General features: G+C 44.1%; 2 protein-coding genes across 19 annotated transcripts in view; one reads left to right on the top strand and one right to left on the bottom strand.

The window, feature by feature from the left end:
• The window catches only part of ZNF652 (zinc finger protein 652), a 25,472-nt gene extending 8,614 nt beyond the window's left edge, over positions 1–16,858 (bottom strand). Inside the window, exons 1-2 of the mRNA XM_085211161.1 lie at positions 16,719–16,858; positions 1,417–2,564 (exon numbers count right to left, since the gene is read on the bottom strand). Of these exons, the coding sequence (XP_085067287.1) occupies positions 1,417–2,325 (909 nt within the window). The 5' untranslated portion in view covers positions 2,326–2,564; positions 16,719–16,858. The remainder of the gene's footprint in view (positions 1–1,416; positions 2,565–16,718) is intronic.
• Positions 16,757–21,821, top strand: LOC104914590 (uncharacterized). 18 transcript variants are annotated; one of them, XM_085211167.1, is made up of 5 exons: positions 16,757–17,100; positions 17,717–17,789; positions 18,998–19,037; positions 20,538–20,635; positions 20,815–21,821. In XM_085211167.1, exons 1-4 carry the CDS (start codon positions 16,757–16,759, stop codon positions 20,603–20,605), a joined length of 525 nt encoding a protein of 174 aa, XP_085067293.1. In that variant the 3' UTR covers positions 20,606–20,635; positions 20,815–21,821. The 18 variants fall into 18 exon arrangements, 4 of the variants coding, with proteins under 4 accessions (XP_085067293.1, XP_085067294.1, XP_085067292.1 ...); XR_014880069.1 differs by lacking the exon at positions 16,757–17,100 and adding exons at positions 17,169–17,308; positions 17,415–17,505 and having other exon boundaries at positions 20,538–21,821; XR_014880066.1 differs by lacking the exon at positions 16,757–17,100 and adding exons at positions 17,169–17,308; positions 17,415–17,564 and having other exon boundaries at positions 20,538–21,821.

The following is a 21,821-nucleotide window of genomic DNA, read 5'->3' as shown; positions in this document are numbered from 1 at the left end:
TGCTTCTCAGTTCTATACTACACATTCAAACTACTCATGAATTCTTGTCTAAAATCAAAAGATTTTATGCTGTGAATGAGCCATCTGGATGATAGAGTATTCCTGCACCTTAAGTGCCCTCTGCCACACAAAACTTCACAACAGTTTATTTCAAAAACTCAAAGAACATACTGAGATATCTATGCATTTCACTAACTGTGCTCAAGACTCATTATATTATATATTCCTTCCTTCAGTCTTCCTCCTATGAGCTGAAACATAAGGAAAAATAGCATAGCGTTACACAGATCTGCATTTGAGTCGTACAGCAAAGAGAAATTGCAACAAATATTTCAACCGTCTCCCACACAGTGGGAACTGAATAACAATTCAGTTTAGCACTTCAGCAAATAAACAAACTAAAAACGTTTTTGGTAAAACTCACTGGACAGACAAAAAAAAAAAACCTTGTTGTCCTACAAACTCCAGACATTTCAGCTGCACAGAAACTGAACCCAAGCTGCTTCACCCTGGCAGTGGAAGAATTTCAACTAGGCAACACCACGCCAAGTTTAACAAGGCAAAAAAGCACGTTCAAATCGCCAGATAAAACAACATTGCCCCCAGTTACATGAGAACACAGATGCCTATGAGCAAAATACAAACCACAGATGAATAAGAAACTAAAACTCTTTCCACAACTTTAACTTTAAAATGGTTCTATTACAACACAGGCTTCCATTGTTGTATAAAATTATACACTGCAAATCTGGTGAGTAAGACCAGACATCTTTGTATTATCAGTAAGTTTTTCTTGCACTGAGAACAGGGCAGGCTCATGAACAGGCTTACTCACTGAATTCATGCGTTTCCCTGTGAATCCATGAGCTATATGCAACGCTGTAAGTTATTTATATATGATTATCTCAGTAGGATTTAAAGAAGTTACATTTTAACACAACTCCAAATCCTGACTTGGCTAGTTTCTTTCTCACCTGCTTGCCTCTCCAGTTTTGTAAAGTTTTCTGCTTGTAATACCACTTACATAATTTCATTCTCCCCTGAAACCTTAGCTTCTAAACCTGAAAGCTAGTGATAGCTGCAGGTGCTCAGCACCTGAAGAAGTTGGCTCTACTCTGTCAAATGCACTTGTTTCCAGGCCAGTTACTCTAGAGTTTGACATTTGTTAAAGTGGCTTTGCATTTTCCCCACCATACAGTTAAATACTAGAGTAACTCTGCTAAATCAGACGACGCTTGCACACTTTGTTCCCTACCATTTACTTCTTTTGGAAGATACCAGGTGTTGATAAGCAGAGACAAGGCCTTGGTCAGAACCTGGTCTGCACAAAAGATTTCCCCCTCTGAAGTGTCCGCTAGCTGTATCCAGGGCACGACAGAAGGTATGGAAATCTGGCAAGCAGGTGAGCAAACCTACCTGGATATTTTTTTCACAGTCTGTTTGCTGGTGAAGGGACAGCTCACTTTCTAGAACAAATTTCTTCCCACATTTGTCGCAGATCTGCATGCGCCTGTGAGTGACGTTCATGTGCTTCTCCAGGTACCAGCGTGTGTTAAACACCCTGGGGCACTTCTCACAGGTTAAAGTCTCCTTCTCTTCACACTTTGATTTCTGCACAGGTGCCTTGGGCTCCTTTGCAGCTTTCTTCTTACGCTTGGGGGGCTCCACACTCTTTCTACGACCCCTTGTAGTTCTGGGTGATGGGGAAGTTGTGGCTGCTGCAGCAGATGCAGCTCTCCTTGTTCTCCTTTGTGCAACACTAACTTTTTCCACTCTTTTCTCTTTTTTCTTCTGCCTCTCATTTTCCTCATAATCATTACTGTCTTCAGTGGCCTCTTCCCCACTGTCACCCTCCTCTTCCTCACTGCTGGTCTTAAGAACAGCAGTCTCTTTGGACTGGGAGGGGACACCCTTCTCCCCTTTTGATACATTTAATGTTTGGTTGTTAAGGTTTACCTCTACTATAATCTGCTCCCTTTTGTAAGTCACTTCATCTTCCTCCTCTTCCTCCTCCTCAGAGTCGTCAGAGTTTTCTCTATCTTCTTTCACAGCCCGGACTTCTCCTACTGATCTGTTCTCCCTGAAATACGGCTGCTCCTCTCTTTCATGGAGGTGTGGTTTGCTCATTTTGCTGTCCACCAACACTGGGTAAGGACTTCCTGACTCTCTCTTGTATACTTTGGTGGACAGATCGAGTTCCTGGCTGGCACCATGATAAAATGTGGGTGGCACTTGACCACGGCGACTGTCCTCTTGCGCCATACCTGCTACATGCACAGCACAGTTTTCAACCAACTGTTGGCAAGAATTGGCTGTTTGACTCATCTGGGGGAGCCTGATTCATTAAGCACCTTTAATCCCAGAAAACCAAGCAAGCAGCTTTAAATCAGGATGGGTTCTCATGACCGATGCCTGTTCCATCTACACAGAAGGAACAAACCAGGATTCTCTGCTGATGTTTAGCACGGATGTGAAGGTCACAGAACTCTGATATTATGGCAAGAGCAGAGCAGTAGTAATTATTCTTCTGAAGAAAGTTGCCAACGAACTGTTGAACATTTTATCTATAAAAGACAACAGAGAAGATAAGGTCAATTAAAAAAAAAATCATTAAAATATTCACCAAATTCTTTTGAGTTTGTACAACTGAGGTAAAGCCCAGTGTATACCATCTTTGAGCTGTATCTCCTGCAGGGGGGGACTGCCCTACAGCATTATCTCAAGCAAACGTGGGAGCGAGCCACAAATACACACACCTTTATGTGAGCCAGAACTAGAACTAGACTTGTCAGGATCTGAAATCAGAGCACACTATTAATTTCCAGATGAACGCTCCCCACTTGCCAAAGACCACTATCACTGCCTCAAAGCTGAGTCTGTGCTGATCTGTGTTTCTGCTGGACACTCTGGAGGAGTGATGGTCCCAAGACAATGCTCTACTCTACATGCCTCTCCATCAAAAGAGGTGTACACCTACATAGAAACAGCTCTTCTCCATCAGAACCTCCTCTGGAGAGCCCATTCTTACCCAGGAAGTGGGCATATAAAGTTTCTATACCAAACAACATTCCATTAGTAGTAGGTAGATACGCATGAAGAATTTCAATGGAAACATTTTCAACTGGCAGCACTGACTCAGGTTAAGAACACTGTGTCCCCTACTTGTTTCCACCTCAGAAATCCCTCACAGCCTCTTGATTTAAGATACCTTATTCTTTTGTCTCACTCTCCCTTCCCCCAACTGTTTATTCCTCACTGCAGTAGCCAAGTGATATTACATTTGCCCATCTAAATTTCAGTTATGTTATCCAAGTTGGAATTTGACCAGGACACCATTACTTCCTCTTGCAAAAATTATCACGTGATCCCTAATGAATACAAGTAATCAAGCTCTCTCATTTATTTTTTACCAGGACAATTACATTTTACTAGCACAGTATTACCAATACCAAGCCAAGATTGTTGGTTGTGTGGATTAAGTCAGAAATACATCAGAGCTGCTCATGCAAACAGCACTTGAAACTACAGGATGCAGAGGTTAATGAAGGAGAGACAGGGAGAGATCCCACGAGGAGATCATCACTTATGTTTTCTTTTAGGGTCCTTCTCTAAGTATGGAGAAAACAGAATTCCTGTTATCAGGGCTTGAAAATCTCACTGAGTTTCATGTTAGAAACCTCAGGCAGCAGACAGGAATAAAACATTTACACTTGCAGACTCATACTCTGATTTTTATTATTATTCTTTGGTGAAAAACAACCAATCTGAAGCAGTAATACAGACATGGATTTTTATGATAAATTTCCTTCCACTTCATTCTGAGTTACTTTCCACACAACAAATGCAGTAACTTCCTTCCAAACATGTTTTCACACAATTTTTCATATATTGCAGTTTCAAGCTCGCTGTTCCAACAGAAATTTCCCCCTTCAAAATGAATTTAACTGAACAGGAAATAAACCTACCAATGGTCTCAGTAGTTTGAATAATAAAAAAGATTGAACCTTGCCCTAATCTTTCTGAAATAACACGCTAGGGAAAGTGACTTACCAACCAGCAGTTGCTTGATTACAAGCCTGCAGTTAGTTCAAAAGACTCTTGAACAGCTCTCACTATTTCCAAATGCACTCAACAAGAACCCTGCAGGCAGACTCACGAGCACCCCAGCAGCAGGGTTTGCTCCTGCTGCTCCTGCTCTCCCCAGCCCAGCAGGCTCCCAGTTGCAGCTTCCCAGCTGCAGAGGTGAGGGAGGAGGAGGAGAGCCAAACCCAGCTGGGCCAGGAAATACGTGGAGATGGGGCTGTTAACATTGGCTTGTGATCACAAGTAACGTTTAGATGGAAATGCTAGTAAATAACCAAATAAGCTGGCTGTGATTGCAAGCCAGAATTAACAATCCTATACTCAGGAAGGAGCTTAAAAGCAGTGGGCAAGATGCAATCCACCGTTCAGTTTTTCTCTGACAACATTTAATAAATTATTCAGCTGCTTCCAAAAAAATCACTATGTTGCATAGAAAACCACACCTGATTACTTCCTGGGCACATTAAGCATTTCTCACAAACTGCAGGAGGAGTTTGGGAAGGCTACCAGAATTCTGCTGCTACACAGCCAGAAAAAGCAAAATCTCATCGTGAGAAGGAAGCTTTAACTTCAACCTCCCCCCCATTAATGCTGAAATATTCTTCTGCCATCATTTCATCTTTTCATCATTTCATCATTTCATCCATTTACGGCACATTCAATACAATACACCACTTTGTGTGAACACGTTACCACTTCAAAAAACAGTTTTTAAAGAAGGGCAGATTACGAGTTATCAAAGCTTCTGGGTCTGAAAACCACTTCAGCCTGCAGGCACTGTAACCTACTTTCGCTTTCAGTGCGCTGCTTGCCACCCTCGAGGGACCCACAACTTTCGAACAAAATTATTTAGCAGCCAAACAGCTGGTAAAGCAAAGCCCTCCTCATACATCAAACACAAACAATGCACTATTGGGCGGCTGACAGATCTGAGAGGCAGCAGTTCAAATACCGTGAAAAAATCTTGCAACAGAACTTGTTGGTTTTTTTTTTTTCCCCCTCTAATCTCAAACATAAGAAATCTTATAGGGGGAATCCATTTCTTTTTCGAAGCTGCTCAACAGCTTGGGCTCACTGAATGAATTTCAGCCATACTACAAATGAGAGCAATGAACGTTCTCATTAAAACATAGATGGGATCACAGTATCATAGAATGGCCTGGGTTGCAAAGGACCACAGTGCTCATCTGGTTCCAACCCCCTGCTGCGTGCAGAGTCACCAACCAGCAGCCCAGGCTGCCCAGAGCCACATCCAGCCTGGTCCTGAATGCCTGCAGGGATGGGGCATCCACATCTCCTTGGGCAACCTGTTCCAGTGCCTCACCACCCTCAATCTAAAGCTTCAAAGTTGGTTTTTGGAGATTCAAGACATAAAACAAACAAACAAAGAATGACCATTACGAGCACAGAATGAACTTAGGAGGCAACGTTTGGTAATCGAAGATTGCACGAGAAATGTTTGCAAGCTTACCAATATCACAGCTCACACCCAGAAAGAAAGCACACACACACACACACACACACACACACATACACACACGTGGGTGGAGGAAGCACTGTGTATGTGGGAATAACACTTCACATAATGCTTTTGCTGCTTCTGAAGAAAAACACATTTCTTCGTGCTCTCTGGACTAAAAATAGAACAGTTTCTAACACAGAACGCTGCCTGCCTCGACTTTGACTCAGCTGATGCCTTGAAATCAGTAAAGACCAAGTTCAATATTCAGAGGGGTTAATGAATTTAAATTACATGTCCTTTAGGGCAGAGGGAGGCCTCCGAAAGCGGCCAGCTTGAAGTCTGGATATCTCAGATTTTAGTCTGATGTGCATTCAGGTTGTGTGATTTGTGTGCTGGCAAGCATCCACCAAAAGCAGACACTGATGTAAAGAGAAACACTACTTATCCACCCTTTCTAAGTGAAGTGGTAGCACAGTCATTCTTGCACATCAAGGCTCCCTGGAAGCTCCTGACCCCTGCGTGGCCTACAGCTGTTTGCCTGAGGTCAGAAATAGGTTGCCAGCTCCACAGATGTACACTGAACTGCTCATTCTTTTGGCCTGCCCTGTTTCTGCTGGCTCCCAGAAGGGGAATGGAAAGGCTCTTTGGGGCACCCCACAACCAGAGATGACCCACTCTCCTTTTAAGAACCAGTTTCACTGCTGCCTACTGAATTATCAGTACTATACATGAAAGCTGGCAGACATTGGTCTAATTTATCTTGCTGCAAGTCTAGGAGAAGTAATGCAGGCACATGAGGTGATGCATATACATGTGAAGATGGCACTGCATTGATTTATTACTTAGTTAACATCTGGAGGTTTCCCCACTCTTCCCACATAGCTCTAAGGGCCAAAAAAATCACTTCAAAAGATGAAAATCCTTCCTTCAATTTACAAACCATAGCCATTCTGTGTCTGTATTAACAGTCTGAAGGTGTTAAAGATCTTGGATGTGCTTTGGTTGCAAGCTACAATCCAGCAGCTCCACTTCAGTCTGGGGCAGCCAACGTTGCACACAGTCTGCAAGCACTGAAACAACCATGTGTATAAAATAAATCACTTATATTATACAAGATAACGTGCCAATTTCAAACTAGTCAAGTATTTGTTGAAGAAACTATGCTTGGAAGAGGTATAAGGCAGCAATAGCAGGTTGGGTGGATTAAATGAACACAGCCCCAACATTATGCCATGCTGGGGATGTGTCACAGGCTGACCACCACCCAAATTTCTATCTGAAACTGGAGAATCTGCTTCTCTGTTTCCTGTGGCTGTATTAATTCAACAGGTAGGAATGCCCAGGACAGCTAAAAACTGAATTAAGAATACAGCAGGATGGCTCAACCCTTTCAAAATAGCAGAATTTTAAGAACACTTCCACACCTATTAATGACCTCATTTGGGTACAGAAGAAGTATGAGGACTGTTTTAAGACAGCATTAATTGTGTTCAGTTTGAAGTAAGTGTAAATGTGGAAGTAAAGCAGAGGTGATTTTTTGCTCAGCTTCTGTAAATATTTGTAGTAATCAGTGTTACCCATTAATCAATTTAATGTCACAAATTTCATCAGATGGCAAGACAGAGATACAAGAGAACACATCAGCAAAATGAGTTTCTCTCTGAATTCTGAGTAGCACATTAACAAGAAATGACTATGGATGCAATGCTGTAGTCAAGGCTTTGAGTAAAATGCTCCTCGCACATTTCAATACATCAGCAATATCTCAGAGCACATGAAAAAAAAGCTGCAATACAGCCACACAGTTTGAAGAACAGGTGCACGAAACAGAGCAGTGCACAGGCACAGCAATTCCCAGTTAATGGTAAAACACATCTGGTACAAGTTACATCGTGTCAGCAGAGGGTAATCAGGACTATAGGACAAGAGGGAATTATTTACATCGCCGTACAATCGCTCCTTTCTTGTGCATCTCAGCTGCTTTATATGCAAAAAAAAAAAAGAAGAAACGTTCTTTACTTGTAAATCCTATCTCAAGACAGCACAGGGCTGCTGTTTCTACACTGCCTTTGCCCACCTGAATTCAGAATAAAAGAAGAAACGCAACTGTCTGTTGCACCATCAGTAATACCCACCTAAGAGATGGCACCTGCCAACAGGTTTGGCACTGAGGGAAAGCTACAAAGGAAAGCAGAGATGAGCAATCCTTTCTGCTGAATCAGAATGTCAATTTTGCACTTTGGGATCTATAGCTTAACGTGGAGAGAAGGATGTTTGGAAGCAGTGTTCCAAAAGGAACTGCTGAGACTGTACTGTGAAAACAAAAATCGTAACTCTCTTCACTTGAAGCAGATTTTCCCATCAACTCATATGTAAGCTGAGATACAAAACATGTGCAGCACCGTGGTTTGCATTTTGGTGAAATTAAAGCTGTTCAGACATCATTAAAAAAAAAAAAAAAAAGAATCCAATGAAACACAACAGTGCTGGCAGTAACTGGAAATATTGCAGGGAGTCTTGGCAAGGAAACAAAAGACTGGAGAGTGAGTAAATAGTGCCCAGCTCTCCAAGCAGAGGTTGGGCACAAGTATGCTTGGCAGGATGGTATATGAAAAGCAGAGATGAAATACAACATCCAAACAGTCTCATCTCCCACTTTTTGTTTTCTTTTCCCCAACTGTTCCTAAAATAATCTGTGATAGGTATCTCGCTAACTCAGCAGGCAACATATTTTCACTGTATGGAGCTGTCTTTTTGCCTCTAAATATTTAACAACCTAATGGAAAAAAAGAGGCAGAGCGTCTTTCCAATCTGAAGGAAATGCCTCTTATAATTCTATAATATCCCACAGTTAAAACACAACAGCGAGGATAAAAAACCTTCAGAATTTTTCTGTTTCTGAAGATGAAATACTTTGGTTGTATCTGGAAATCTGTTTTGGAGGACAAAGGCTTTCAAAACCAGCGATTTTCACAATCTAGAATATTTTCAAGCATTATCTGCACAGAAAATAGTTGAAGAATTTGCCATTTCAGAACTCAGCAGCATTATAATCCCCCAGATTTCGCCACAAGCTGAAGGCTTTCTGTTGGGAAGGAACCACTTTGAAATAGATAATCATGGATCTCAACACTGTTATCCTGAAAGATGTGCTGTAAAGCACAATCTAGTTAAACTTAAAAGTCTTTGCACTTCCTGCTGTCTTTAATATATCAAAATTAAACACTTATGGTTAGGAACTTCCTTGTATTCAAATCTATTCTGAGCACTTTTATTTCTTTCAATGCAAAAAACAGAAGGCGAGATAAAAACAAAACCAGGTAGTTACTTAACCGTAGTCATTCACATATACATGCCTAGCTTTCATGCTAATCACTTTCCTGTAATAACTGTAATTATGGAAAGATTATCTGTCCTTTTGAATGTGTATATTCCTCAAAGTATGTGCCCAAATCCCCAGAACTGCCATGATACTGAAAGGCAATTGTTTCAGCCATTAGTCTGTCCTTTGTTCCAAACCACTCGGTTTTTGGCCTGGTTTTCTTCTTGTTCAGTAGCAGGATTCCTTTCTGCTTCAGAAACTCTCCCTTCCTCATTATCTGTTTGCATATCTTGAAAACTAATAAAAACTCCACGAACTTTTTAAACTGTTCATTTATTTTCACAGATGCCCAGTGATGATATTACTTATTAAACAACACCGACAAGACTGCAAATAATTGCCCTAACAATATAGGCTACACAGGCTGGCATACGAAGTCTAATCCTCAAGATCTGTACTTTTGTTTCTCTAAGTTAACATTTTTCCTCCCAGAGGGTGAGGAGTGACAGAAGTGGCAGTAGATGTGTGGCTGTGTTTTCAATGCAGATCAGTGGAGTGAACTTAGAAAAATGTAACAGTAAACACTGTCCACAAAGCAAAGTTGATAAGTATATCTTCCATCTGGACGTATATTCCAGAGGAAAGGTGTTCTTCCTCAGTTTAAACTAACAGCAATAACTTGGTGAGAAATAATAAACCTTAAGGGATACCTGCACTCAGAATGAAACCCAGAACAGCTGTAACTCATAGCTTAGCGAGCCCTACAGGAGACACTTGCAGTGTGCAGGATGGAGAAGGCCATCCGCCTTCAACGGAACCGTTCTGTACAAAGCACATGAAAGCTCACAGACAGGTTCACTAACACTGCTGTTTGCCAACACGTTTTCTGTTCAGCAGTCCATGCTGCACATCGCAGCACATCACGTCCTCCTGCATCATTTATCTTTCAGGGGAATGTTTAAAATGATTCAATCTCAGCTGAAAGCTGAAAGCGTGGTGTTATAATACACACTTTACAGAATCCCTGTTTAATTTACATTTATTAAAGAAAAAAAAGGAAAAAAAGAAGAAAAGCTTCGCTTGCAGTCCACCAAAAATCTGCTAAATATTTTTGGCTGAGAGTGGTATGTAATGAGGAATAAAGGTTTCAACAGCAAAACCTTTGGCTTTGTGAAAGTGTGAATTTGTTTAAACCAATGAAACATAAAAGTAAGATTTAAATCCTCTGTGTTCCCATTTTATAACTTCCAGCAGCATTTTAACTACTGAATTGCCAAACACTACTCGAACCTACTCTATTTGATCTCATACTCCATGCAGAGAAGTGTGTTCATGCAAGCACAACGACCAGAACTGCCGTCCTGGAATGATTGCTGTGACATTTAGACAAGCTAGGGTAGAAAAAAAAAATATGTCAGTATTAGAACTATACCACTGCATGTGCTTCTCCTTGCACAGTGTCACAGTGTTCCTCTAAACACTGGATAACTGTTAGATACTGTATCTTACGTTAGCAATTACTGTCTTGTTTTGGGCTACTGAATCTTCTGAAACATGGTGCACTGTTTTAGATGCACAATGTAAATGTTTGGAAAAACATACAGTCTTGCTTTTAAAATATTTATGTTACTTCAAGTACATTTAGCAACACACAGTTTTATCAGCGTTCAACAAATGCTAACTGGGGGACAGAAATTCCTACTTGCATAAGCTCTACCTTTGCAAGCAGAAATGACATTAAGTGCTAAAATTACTATGGAGATAGAAAGCCTTCAGCAAGTCTACATTCACCTGAAGGTGTGATGGAAACACACAGTGCACCATGGAGCACTCCATTTCAAGCTTCACATTTGGCAGGTGCAGCTCTCAAACGTAAGTACTCCCTCCACTGATACAGCAGCCTTGACTCCCAGTTCCTCCTCCTGCCACCTACACCTTATCTCCACTCTGTGATAAATTTCCTTCTGGGTGAAGTGAGGACAATAATCAAGTTAAGGTCAAAGTTACTTGGTTATTTTAATCTGATCTAAGTCTGTGTAACGGCCAGAGGAGGCAGCACACTCTTTTGGCAGTTCTGTGCCAGCAGTGGCATTTTTTATGGCTGCACACAGAGATGTCTTGGGAAATCAGTCCAAAACATCATCATTCCTTGGGATTTGTTTTCAGCTGGACCAGTGAATCAGCTCACTCTGCACACACGTGAATGCTACCATCCACTGCAAAATTTTGCTTCCTGAAACCACCCATTTGTTCTATAGGTGTGATCTGGCTTTCACTGCCCATAAAACAGCAAACTAAGAAAACCAGAGGCATCACAACAGTCTGAGGATGATGCTTAATAATTTATGCTGAAAAAATAATGCTTTTTCAGAGCCTGTAGCAAACAGGATTTCTTTTCCAATGACTTCAGCCCTTGGGTAGCTCAAATTCTCACTTAAAAATGAATTCCAAGGCCTAGTGATGATAGGTTCACCAACAGAGATGCTGCCTTTACAGGAGCTAGCAAGTTTTAGGGTGAGAACAGTTAGAAGGGGCAGTAGAAAACACCGCAGTAAAGAAAGAGCAAGGAGAGGAGACACCAAACATGGGCACAGAAGATACAGAGTGAGTTCTGAATGATACAACTAGAAGCAAAGTGCAACAAGGTATGTGTTAAAACTGCCAGGAAAAAAGATGCCATTAAATTCAGTGCTTAAGTTTTCTCAGCCTTTCAAACTGCAATCAGAGTGTCATATCACTCCAATAGATTTAACTATTAGGAAGTGTGAAATGAATGACTTTAGATATGCATGTTACAATAAAGCTAACTAGAGCTCCCCAGCAAACATTTTTACTACTATATGATGTGGGTGATAAAGATGCATGAGGACACATTTCTGTCCCTGCTGAAGCCTTCTGAAATCCCATCTCTGCATCACAACTTGTATTTTCATGTCACTGATGTCACAGTGCATGTCATACCTCTTCCAACTTAAGTCCCTCAAAGTGACGTGCAGCCAAAATGTGAAATCTAAATGCAGAGTGTGTGATTTAACAGGGAAGGTATAGAACTTACTGCAGTGAGAAAGCGTACAAAGATGAGGAGTGGCAATACACCTGACCCCATCATTTCTATGAGAAATGCCTCAAATTTGCTAGCCTGTGAGGGAAAAAAAGAATGAAAAATTACAAAAATGAAGAAAAGAGCTCCATCACTGTATGAAACAGTACAGTAGAAAAGACAGAACCAGAAAACCTACACAAGTGTGAGTAGGAGAGCTGCTTCTTTAAAACATATACAGCTAACAAGATCTCCATCAGTCAGAAATCATAAACACTGCTCAGCCAGTGTCCAAAAACATTAGTGCCAGTACCTATTACACATTAGGAGAAGCCTTATCCCTGCCATCATAGAATGGCCTGGGTTGAAAAGGACCACAATGCTCATCTGTTTCCAACCCCCTGCTGTGTGCAGGGTCGCCAACCAGCAGCCCAGGCTGCCCAGAGCCACATCCAGCCTGGCCTTGAATGCCTGCAGGGATGGGGCATCCACAACCTCCTTGGGCAACCTGTTCCAGTGCCTCACCACCCTCTGGGGGAAAAACTTCCTCCTAATATCCAACCTAAACATCCCCTGGCTCAGTTTAAAATCATTCCCCCTTGCCCTATCACCACCCACCCTCACAAACAGCTGTTCCTCTCCTGTTTATACGCTCTCTTCAATTACTGGAAGGCCACAATGAGGTCTCCCTGGAATCTTCTCTTCTCCAAGCTAAACAAGCCCAGTTCTCTCAACCTTTCCTCATAGAAGAGGTGCTCCAGCCCTCTGATCATCAGATACCAGCTAACAGCAACCAGGCCTTCAGTTAGAAATAGCTGCCTTCTACACCAAAGTACACACTTATCACCATGTGTAATTTGTATACACACAGCAGAGTTAAGAAATATTCTATAAATCCCCATCCATCCCATTAGGACTAACAAAGTTGTCATGACTTCCAAAGAAATGTAAAGCTGAGAACAGACTTTCAGACCTCCATCAGACTGGTCAGCCACAGGAAAAGCAGTTCTGGTCCACATTCTGCACCTGCAAGATTCAGCTGTGCTCCAACTCAAATATTTGCCATTTTCTGTGTACCAAATTCCCACCAAAGAATGCACATCGATCAATGGATGCTTGTCTGCAGATTCCCAACTGTAAAACTTTCTGCTTGTAAAAATAAATAACATTAGGAAAGCTTCACAAGATTTACTTCTACACTACCCTACCAGGCCATCTGATTGCCCAGTGGCACCACAAATATATAGCTAAAATTCCAGCTGAAAAGCTTTCTGTTTGGTAATATTTAGTACCTGAGAAAGGATGGGATTGGCTTAACAGGTTTTGTCTCAAATGTCTCGATATGGATCCTAGCAGTGATGTACCAGCCAGCAGGCCAGCTCTCTATTTCCACAATACATTTCTAAAATCACTTTTCCATGAAAAGAATCAGGTTTCAAAACTTAGATATACACAAGCGAGAGCACATAAGTGCTGGGAGCTGCTTAGCATAGCAAAATGTTTCTCTTGAGTGAAAACTACCAGTCTGAAACCTCCTCAGGGAAGGGTGTCTTAAAGTGTCAAGGAAACTCATGCAAGCTGCTTGCCTTAATGAGTTTAAGCTGCTGGCATCAGAGCTACTGCCAGAGTTTCACTCCCCATGCAATTGTTTTGCAGGAGGGAGGAGCAATTAAAAAAAAAAAAAAAATCATCAATTTAAATTCACTCGGAAAACTAAGTATTTGCAAAAGTAATTGGGAAATTATGCACTGGAAGTTTAGGTTATAGGTATGTTTCAAGTGAACTCGGAAAGTCTGTCCCTTGTGCTTCTAATAGTTATGGGACCTCCATCAGTTTTAATTCAGAGCTATAAGCAAAGTGCACCCACTTTCTGAAACACTGAAATGAAGATCCCTCAAAGACCTGAGAGAGGATATGATTTTATTCACAGATTTTTTTTATTCTAAGGGTGTTCAAGCAGTCTGTAACTTCAAGGGCAAATCATGCCTTTTATTAAAATGTTCTGAAGGGCATCAAATGGTAACTTCTGCACAAAACATCCCTATATGGTAACAGATAATAGTTCTTTGGATGCAATAAAGGAAATGCTGCAGAGTTTTTAAACTTGTAAGCCTAGCATTTGCAGTGGAGATACTGAAGTTGGGCTTTTCAATCCACAAAAACAACAGGTTAAAATCTACAAATTCCTTATGGAAAACACTGAAATAATTCAGCCACGCTTCCTCAGCTTGAAGAAGCTCAAAATATTATAGGGCAATGCCAACTACAGACAGATCTGCTACACTGATTTGCATTAATATTGAAAGTGCACGATAATAAAATGACCTCCACATAAGAATCCACGGTTTTTCTGCTGGCTGCGGGGGTCTCATCCTTCCCTGCACTATGAGATTCTGAAAAGACAGATAGCAAAGACAAAGCAAAACATGAAGTAAGAATGCTTAAAGGAACTGTGTGCTCTTAAAATTTGCTTAATCTTCCATTTAGAAGGCAAAATCTTGCTGAGGGGGCTGTTTTACTGCAGAATACATTCAAAGATCAGCTGTTACATACTGCAGGAATTTAACCAACAAAGAGAAGGTTATAAAACATCTTAATACAACAATAATCCACAGCATCAGGCTGAGGAGAACACATCAATCTTCTCAGAGGGTTGGCACTTTCTTCCAATTGTCTTTTTGTTTATGGAGTTAGAAAGAAGTTTATTCTTTGATAAGGCATGTTATGCTGTGCCACAGAAATAGGTCACGGATGACATGTAGTTTTGTAATCACTGTAAATATGTATATGTGCATCTCAGATATGCTGTTGGTACACCGCTCTGCCATTAGGCACTGAGAAATACAGCACACGGTATCAAGACTAGAAGATGCAATCTTGTTTACTGAAAATATGGATTTAATGCAGTTGTCAACACTCAAAGGACTCTTCCTAAGTAGTTCCTACAGGGATACCTTATGCTCTTGGTGGGACTGCATGAGACAACTTCCAACCTCTGAGCAGTTCTTTGTGCACACAACAACTTCTTATCTTTAGATGAAATTGCACCTCTCAGTCTGAAATCTTCACATTGTATTATTTTAGCAATGAGAGCAAAACCACAACATCCCAGTACCCTGCGCTCACAGGAGAACCTCACAGCTCTTTAAATTTAGCTCCTGTATACAGCTAAACATTCATACCAAACTGCTAAAGAAACGAGGCTCCAAAAAATATCAGCCAAAGGTTTTCTGGAACAGTATTAAGAAATAAGATGATCAACGATGTCCTTTAAGACAAATGAATAAGTCTCTAATGACAAAATCTCTTTGATCACGTAAACACGTGGAAGTTTGTTTCTTCATAAAGTAATACAAATGCTGAGCCACAAAATATTTTATCTTACCAAGTATCTGATCTATTTACTGCAACTAGATGCTGAAGTTCTCATGAATGCTAAACTCACTAAACACTGGATAGCATTATAAATAAAACCTTCAGTCTCAGGCAGACTATTACATATAATTGCTTGGTTAGAAAAACAAAAAGTCTTCATGATTTGGCATTCCTCTTTCAAACACAAATGCACTGAAAGCGCTTTCAAAATCTCTATCCTTCAATTATAAGTTTACACTGTGATCTCAGCTTTATTATCAGTATCTACATTGGAGTGTTGGCTGCCTGGGGCAAGGACTGAGTTCATACAGCACGCCAACCATACAGCAAGAGCAGGATTCATCTCTATAAAGCAAAAAAAAAAAAAAAAAAAAAAAAAATCCAGGTGGAAAGAGAGAGAAGAGATACCAATGATAGCAGCAAGTCCACGTTATTACATGCAATAGTTCCTTTCTACCAGAGATTTTAAAACTGGAGTTTTTAGCCACATAAGTTGCATAGAGTTCTGCAACCACAGCATGCACGTTGTCCAGCTATTCCAAAGGAAGGAGGGCACAACTTCTGCAGGTGAAGCTGCAGCCAGCGCAGTGACAGAGCAACGTGCACCTCCACAAATCGCTGCTGGCATCACAGCTCCTGCATTCAGTCCATACTCATTCCCACCACCGTTCTCTAGATTCACACCACATCCACCACCGCCAACACAGCGTGTGTGCCAGTTGCCATTCCCAGAACAATACACAGCTCCCCTGGAAAGACAAATCTCACGTTCCTCACATGTTTTGTGTGTACAGCACTTCCTCCTCCTGCCCTTCCATCACTTCCACAGCACAGCGTGACAAAACTCAGTGACGACCACAGAACACACCATTAAAAGAGAAACACGCCTCAAAGAATCTGTTCTTCACACCGGCGAGCTAAAAAGCTAAAAAGCAAACCGAAAACGCGGCGACACGCATCCTACAACCGACATCCCGAGGGCAGGGGAGAGAGGAAAACACCAAAGCAAGGAGCTGAGGGAGAGGAAAACCGTCCGTTTTCTCCCTACCTGCGCCTACACAACAGCGGGCTTCCGCAGGAGCCGCCTCCTCACCTGACACCTCCAGGAAGGAGCGCGTTTAATCGCGATTGGAATCACAGCCCTCACCTCGGCCGCGGTGGGGGGCACACAAAGCCGGCTTTGGGGGCTGCCATCCCTCCCCCCCCCCCGCCGCTCCCAGCAGGTGGCAGCCCCCCAACCCCCCCCCACCCAATTCTTCACCCCTTCCCCCTCCTCCCCGCCCCTCAGCGGCCCCTCAGGCGGTTCAGCCCCGCTCCCTCCACCCCCCACCCGCGGTCGGGCCTAGCGCTGCCGCCAGGCCTAAGAGAAGGGGGAAGGGGAGCCGGGCCGGCCGGGCGGCCCGCATTCACTCACTCACACACACTCACTCACTCACCCAGGCCGATCCCCTCAGGGCCGCCCCCGCCGCCTTCCATGCCGGGCGGCGAGAGGAGGGGGGGGCACGGGCGAGGCGGCGGAGGGCGGGTGGAGGAGGCGAGGCGAGGCGGGAGGGCGGAGGGCAGGGCGGCCGGGGCCCTCCCTCCCCTCCTTCCCTCCCTCCGCTCGGCCCCCTCAGCCGCCTCCGAGACGTTCCGAACGACCGCCGCCTTCGGGCCGAGGGTTCGGGTTCACGCCAACGGACGCTATTCCCGCTCGGACTCGGCGGCTCAGCGTTCGGCTCAGCGTTCCTCTCCTCCGCCGCCGCCGCAGCGCTACGTGGCCGCCCGCAGCCAGTCTCGCGACTCCGCCGCGCGCACGCGCGGGCACGCGCCGAGGAGGTGGTTGCCGCGGGCGCGCGCGGGGGGGAGACACCCATAGGCTGAGGGGAGGGCGAGCGGCGCGAGGCGCGCGGCGGCGCATGCGCGGCTGCCTCTCTTTCCCCCCCTTCCTCTCTATTCAGCTTAGGCAGCGGAGGGGACGCGAAACGCAGGTGAGCGCACGTTGAGGGGGAGCTGTGCGCATGCGCGGACGCCCGGCGGGGTTCAGGTGAGGCGCGCTCCCGGCGGCAGGAGGGGCCGAGCGGCGGCGGCTGCCCCCGGCCGGACCGACCGTTACTCCGCTGAGGTAATAAAAGAGGCCGCCCTCATTGCAGTCAGCTGAGCTGGGCGAGCTGCGGCTTCGCTCCGGTCCACGCCTCCTTCCCTCGGGCACCTCCGTGACTGCTGAAGGCGGGAGGGATGGAGGTAACGCTTCGCCGAGCGGCTGGAAGGGGCCGGGCGGGTCTCTGAGGGCCGCCCCTCAGGTAAAGCTGCAGAGAAACCCCACCGGACCGAGGATCCTATCATTCTATTTGACCAAAGCCCGGTTTCCTCTTGTTCCACACCTTCTCTTGCCTTAAAATGTTAATAACCACTTAACTCTGGCCTGTGGTTTCTTGATTGCACCCACCTGCAGGGCCTGTGTGATGTGTGAGGGAGAGACGCGACGAGAAATGGATTTTGCTGGTGGAATTGGCAGCTGGGGGCAGGTATGGAGCTTGTGAAGGGCTGGAGGGATCTGTAAGGGGGTGGGGGTCTGGGGGGGGTTCGTGTGGTGTGGGTCGGGGCACACAGTGCTGAGCAGCAGTCTCACGTCCCCTAGGAAGCAGCAGTGCCTCCTCCATAGCCCTGAAAACCACTTCTGAGTGCTGTGTAGGAGGAGAGAGCGCTACTGTGGTTTAGGTTTGGCGGCAGCAAAAGGACGGGCAAGAGTGGCAGAAACAGGAAGAAGGGGCAGGGCACAGCCTTTTTGGTGGTGTTAGCTGCATCCTAAGACTTGAGGAATTTTGTGCTGTGTAGCTTTGACTCCCTCCTGCCTGATTTCAGACCCATATCCTTTCCATAGCCTCCTTTTAAAATCATTTAGTCCCTTCCTCTACCTGTGGTTTGTTTCCTTGCTTGCTGTAAACGGTCCCCAAATGGTGTAGGAATCTAATTTGAGTTTTTTGGGGGGAAACAAAAAGTCTTTTTGCCTACTGAAATGCTACCTGCTGGAATATTTGACCTGCTTTTTATTACTGCACATAAAATCCAGATTTGAGCTCCCTGTGGAGAGCAGGGATTGGGACTCTCAAAGTTAATAATCAAATAAAAGGGACAGTGTATGCTTGGGAAGCACCATGGTAAGATCAGAATGGTGTTTATAGAGTCACAGATTTGGCTTGGGTTGGAAAGGACCTTAAAAATCATCTAGTTCCAACTGCTTTCCAGCTTTCTCCTTTGCCCCAGCAACTCCTGCTGTGTGGGCATGGGAAAGGAGTAAAGCACAACATACTTTGCTCAGGCCAGCCCTGTTGGAGCTATTACTGGCAGGCTCAGTTCAGAGCAGACCCCAGACTGTTTTCATCTCTGCAGGGACTGTGTATAGCTGAGAGGGGAGAGGGTAGCTAAGGAAGACCCAGGTTTTGAGAGCATGTTGTTGCCCCTGCTCAGCCCCACGCCTTTGTGCAATGCAACTCTTCATAAAGAGAGGCCATGTAATTAAATTTCAAACTTTGAAAAGGACAGGAAGAAAAGCTCTGGAGACTTTTTTCTTGACAGATGGATGAACAAGAAAGCAGTGGGTTGTAGAGATGCTATTTCAAATGTGAAATTCTATCAGAGGGATAACTGTCCACTGCTTGCCAGTGTCCCACTTGGCTCCGAAAGAGTGCAGGTGAAGAGTGAAGCCACCAACTATTTCCATTTCTGTATACAGGCACAGCCACTGCTAACGTCTGATCTTGGGACAAGAGCAGGCAAGTGCCTTGATAAGTTTTTTTCTCCAGTGTGTGGGGAGAGCACTTAGTCTCTCAATTTGTTTTGCTGTACCCCCCCTTCCCTGATGCTGTGTCTGTGATTTTTCTAGCCTGGCTTCTTTACTCTGATCCTGTGGCATGAAGTCCCCTTACCTCAAAATAGATCCTGGAAGATTGCAGAGGCTTTCCTGTAAAAGATGCTTTTTGACTTCAGTTTCACATAGTGATTTTGCTCTCCCCAAGAACAAGTTGTGCAGAGGTTAAAAGGAAATGTTAAGTCCCTTTCTCAGCAAACACCTAGGACTCTGCAGAGAAAGGACCTACAAAGATAAGGGACTGAGTGCAAGTATTCTTGGATTGTCAAACTTCCAACATGACAACAAAGTACTTGTCCTTATCTGTCTGCTTTGTCACTTCTGCATCTGTGTTGGGGAAGAGGCTGCTGCAGAGGAGACTGACTTTTCCAAGCCTTGCTGGGTGATTTGGCTCCTGAATGCCCAGGGCACCCTGCAGTTGCACACTTTCTTCCCTGGCTGTTTTATTAATGGAAGTTGACATCCTCATGCTGGCTCCCTGGGAGGGATCCGCCTGAGTCATTGGCTGTAACACAGCCCTTTTCCCACAAAGGGCTCCCTTCAGCTATTTACATCCCTCTCTTTGATCTATCTTTTGACATGAAAAGACATGTCAGCCAGGTAAAGGGAAACAAACAAAATGCAGGAGCAGTCCCACATCTCTGCTTGCACATGATCCGCTCCCTAGCACACGCCTGCCTTACAGCCACAGATCCGTATCAGCCTTCTGATTTCCTTGCTATCATCTGTCTTCCCTTCATGCTGTTGTTTAATTTCTAGAGGCATATGTGCATCTTGTTCACTGCTCAGTAAGATGCTGTGGCACGTTTGCCTACTCTCTCTGGTATTTCCCTTCTATCTATAGTACAACTAGTATGGGAAATGCCCTCACACATCCTCCTTACTTCATGCAGTGCCAGGAACAGGTGATAGAGATCTTCATTTCCTGCCTTAAACTGCTGCAGTGTTTCAGCAAGCAGCTGTTTGCAGCTCACTCCAGAAGTAGCAGCAATGCAACTGTAGGTGAATTCCTTTGTGGAAACCAGATCTTTCGTTGCTAAGTAGCTTAGGATCTTTCAGAGTTAAAATAAATAAATAAGACGACTAACTATTATGCAAATTCAAATTAGATGCACCAGAACACAGTATCATGCACCTGTGTTTTTTCTATAGGAATAGGTGTTCTAGAATTGCTGAGAAAGCAAATCTAATGGATAAGAATGTTGTTGAGATGCAGCTCTTTGGAGATGACTGCTAGTGCCAGGTGCAGAATAGTGTGGGAAGGAGAAATATCGAACAGAGCTTAGTTCCTACCTTTATCAGCAGTTAATTTTCTTGTGGCATTGGCCAGCTTGTTGGGTTTGCACAGCTTGGTGCTCTTGGGCAATCTCTGAGCTGATTGGTCTGGTTATTTTATGTCTTCCAGGTAGTAAACCAGTGCTGGAGTGCTCTGGTAAAGGAGATGTCTGGTCCAGGGCCTGCAGTTCCATTTAAGCTGTGCTGCTGTGGGATGTGGCTCTGTTGGTGAGGATTCTCTACTTTACCCAAGCAGGGATAGCTCTCTGCTTCACCTGGACTTGTGCTATGATAATTTCTTGGGAAACTCTCAGCAGCCAGTGAAACAGCCCTCCTAGTGTTCGTTCTTCCTACAGCCAGCAGGGAGGTGGGCTGCCTGCCTTTTCTCCTACTCACTGTTCCCACAGGTGAATCTTCATGGCTTGTGCTGATTCAGGGCTGGCACCAAGCATAGCAAGTTGCTGTTTGACTGAAGTCTCCACATCATAACAGTTCTGCTTTGGGAAAAGCCTGAAATCAGCGTTGAGGGCCTGGTGAGAATGCAGTTGCAAGTAGGATTCTTTCTCCTTCCCCAAAGGGGAAATGCCCTCAGGGTTAGATGTTGCTCAAGGATGCTGCAGTGAACAGGCCCTGAGGGAGAAGCGAAACTAAGCATGGACAGGAGCACTGATGTCTTGCTGTAACCCAAGCAGTTACTTTTTGGACTGATACTTTAGCTTTAGGTATTGTGCTACGTCTTGCAGGATTCAGGATCCTCTCAAGCAATGGGAAAGGAAGCAAAAGGGAAACAAAGGGCTTTTCATGCCAGCTCTTGTTATAGGAAGCCCTATGCTCGAAGGGAACCACCCCCTTGAGTGTTGGGCTTTGACACTGTATCAGCACAGAGAAGATCAGACAGGAAATTCCTGTTCCCACTCTCCCTTCTCCTTTGCTAGCTCAGTGTAAGGCCACAGTTAAAGATTATCTGTCTCCAAATAATGCAGAGTTAACACCACCAGCATCTCTCTTCATACCCTTGGTTAGACCTTGAGAGCAGCAGGATGCAGGCAGAGTAAACTCCTGATTCCACACAGGACTACTTAAAAATTAAACCATATGTCTAAGCTTGCTGTCCAGACACTTGGTGCTATGACTGCTACGTAAGCTTTCAGGCTTGTGATGAAGTAATTAAGTGTGAGTATCACCTTACCAGGCTGTGGAGACATGTTCTTTTGTTAAGGACACCTCTACTCTGGTCAGCATCAACTTCCTACCAGAGCTATATGAGTGCAGGTCCATTATATGTTGGCTGGTGAGGAAAAAAGTAGCTAAATTGTGGTCCTTTCCACTCACATCCAATATTACAGCCCAGCTGCTTGTGTAAAAACACCTACGGGTTTGAAAATTACCCATTAAAAGCTGTGTTTGAGAAGAA

Source organism: Meleagris gallopavo, chromosome 29 (assembly GCF_905368555.1).
Source record: "Meleagris gallopavo chromosome 29, MGAL_WU_HG_1.1, whole genome shotgun sequence".
Lineage (NCBI taxonomy): Eukaryota > Metazoa > Chordata > Aves > Galliformes > Phasianidae > Meleagris > Meleagris gallopavo.
Note: the sequence above shows the minus strand (reverse complement) of the source record. Positions and strands in the feature narration are given on the sequence as shown.

Excerpts from the sequence above, each read along its gene's own strand:
- LOC104914590 (XM_085211167.1), top strand. The coding sequence starts at position 16,757 with ATGCCGGGCGGCGAGAGGAGGGGGGGGCACGGGCGAGGCGGCGGAGGG. Across the intron at positions 17,790-18,997 it reads GAATTGGCAGCTGGGGGCAG|GCACAGCCACTGCTAACGTC; the intron begins GTATGGAGCTTG and ends TTCTGTATACAG. Across the intron at positions 19,038-20,537 it reads TGATCTTGGGACAAGAGCAG|GTAGTAAACCAGTGCTGGAG; the intron begins GCAAGTGCCTTG and ends TATGTCTTCCAG.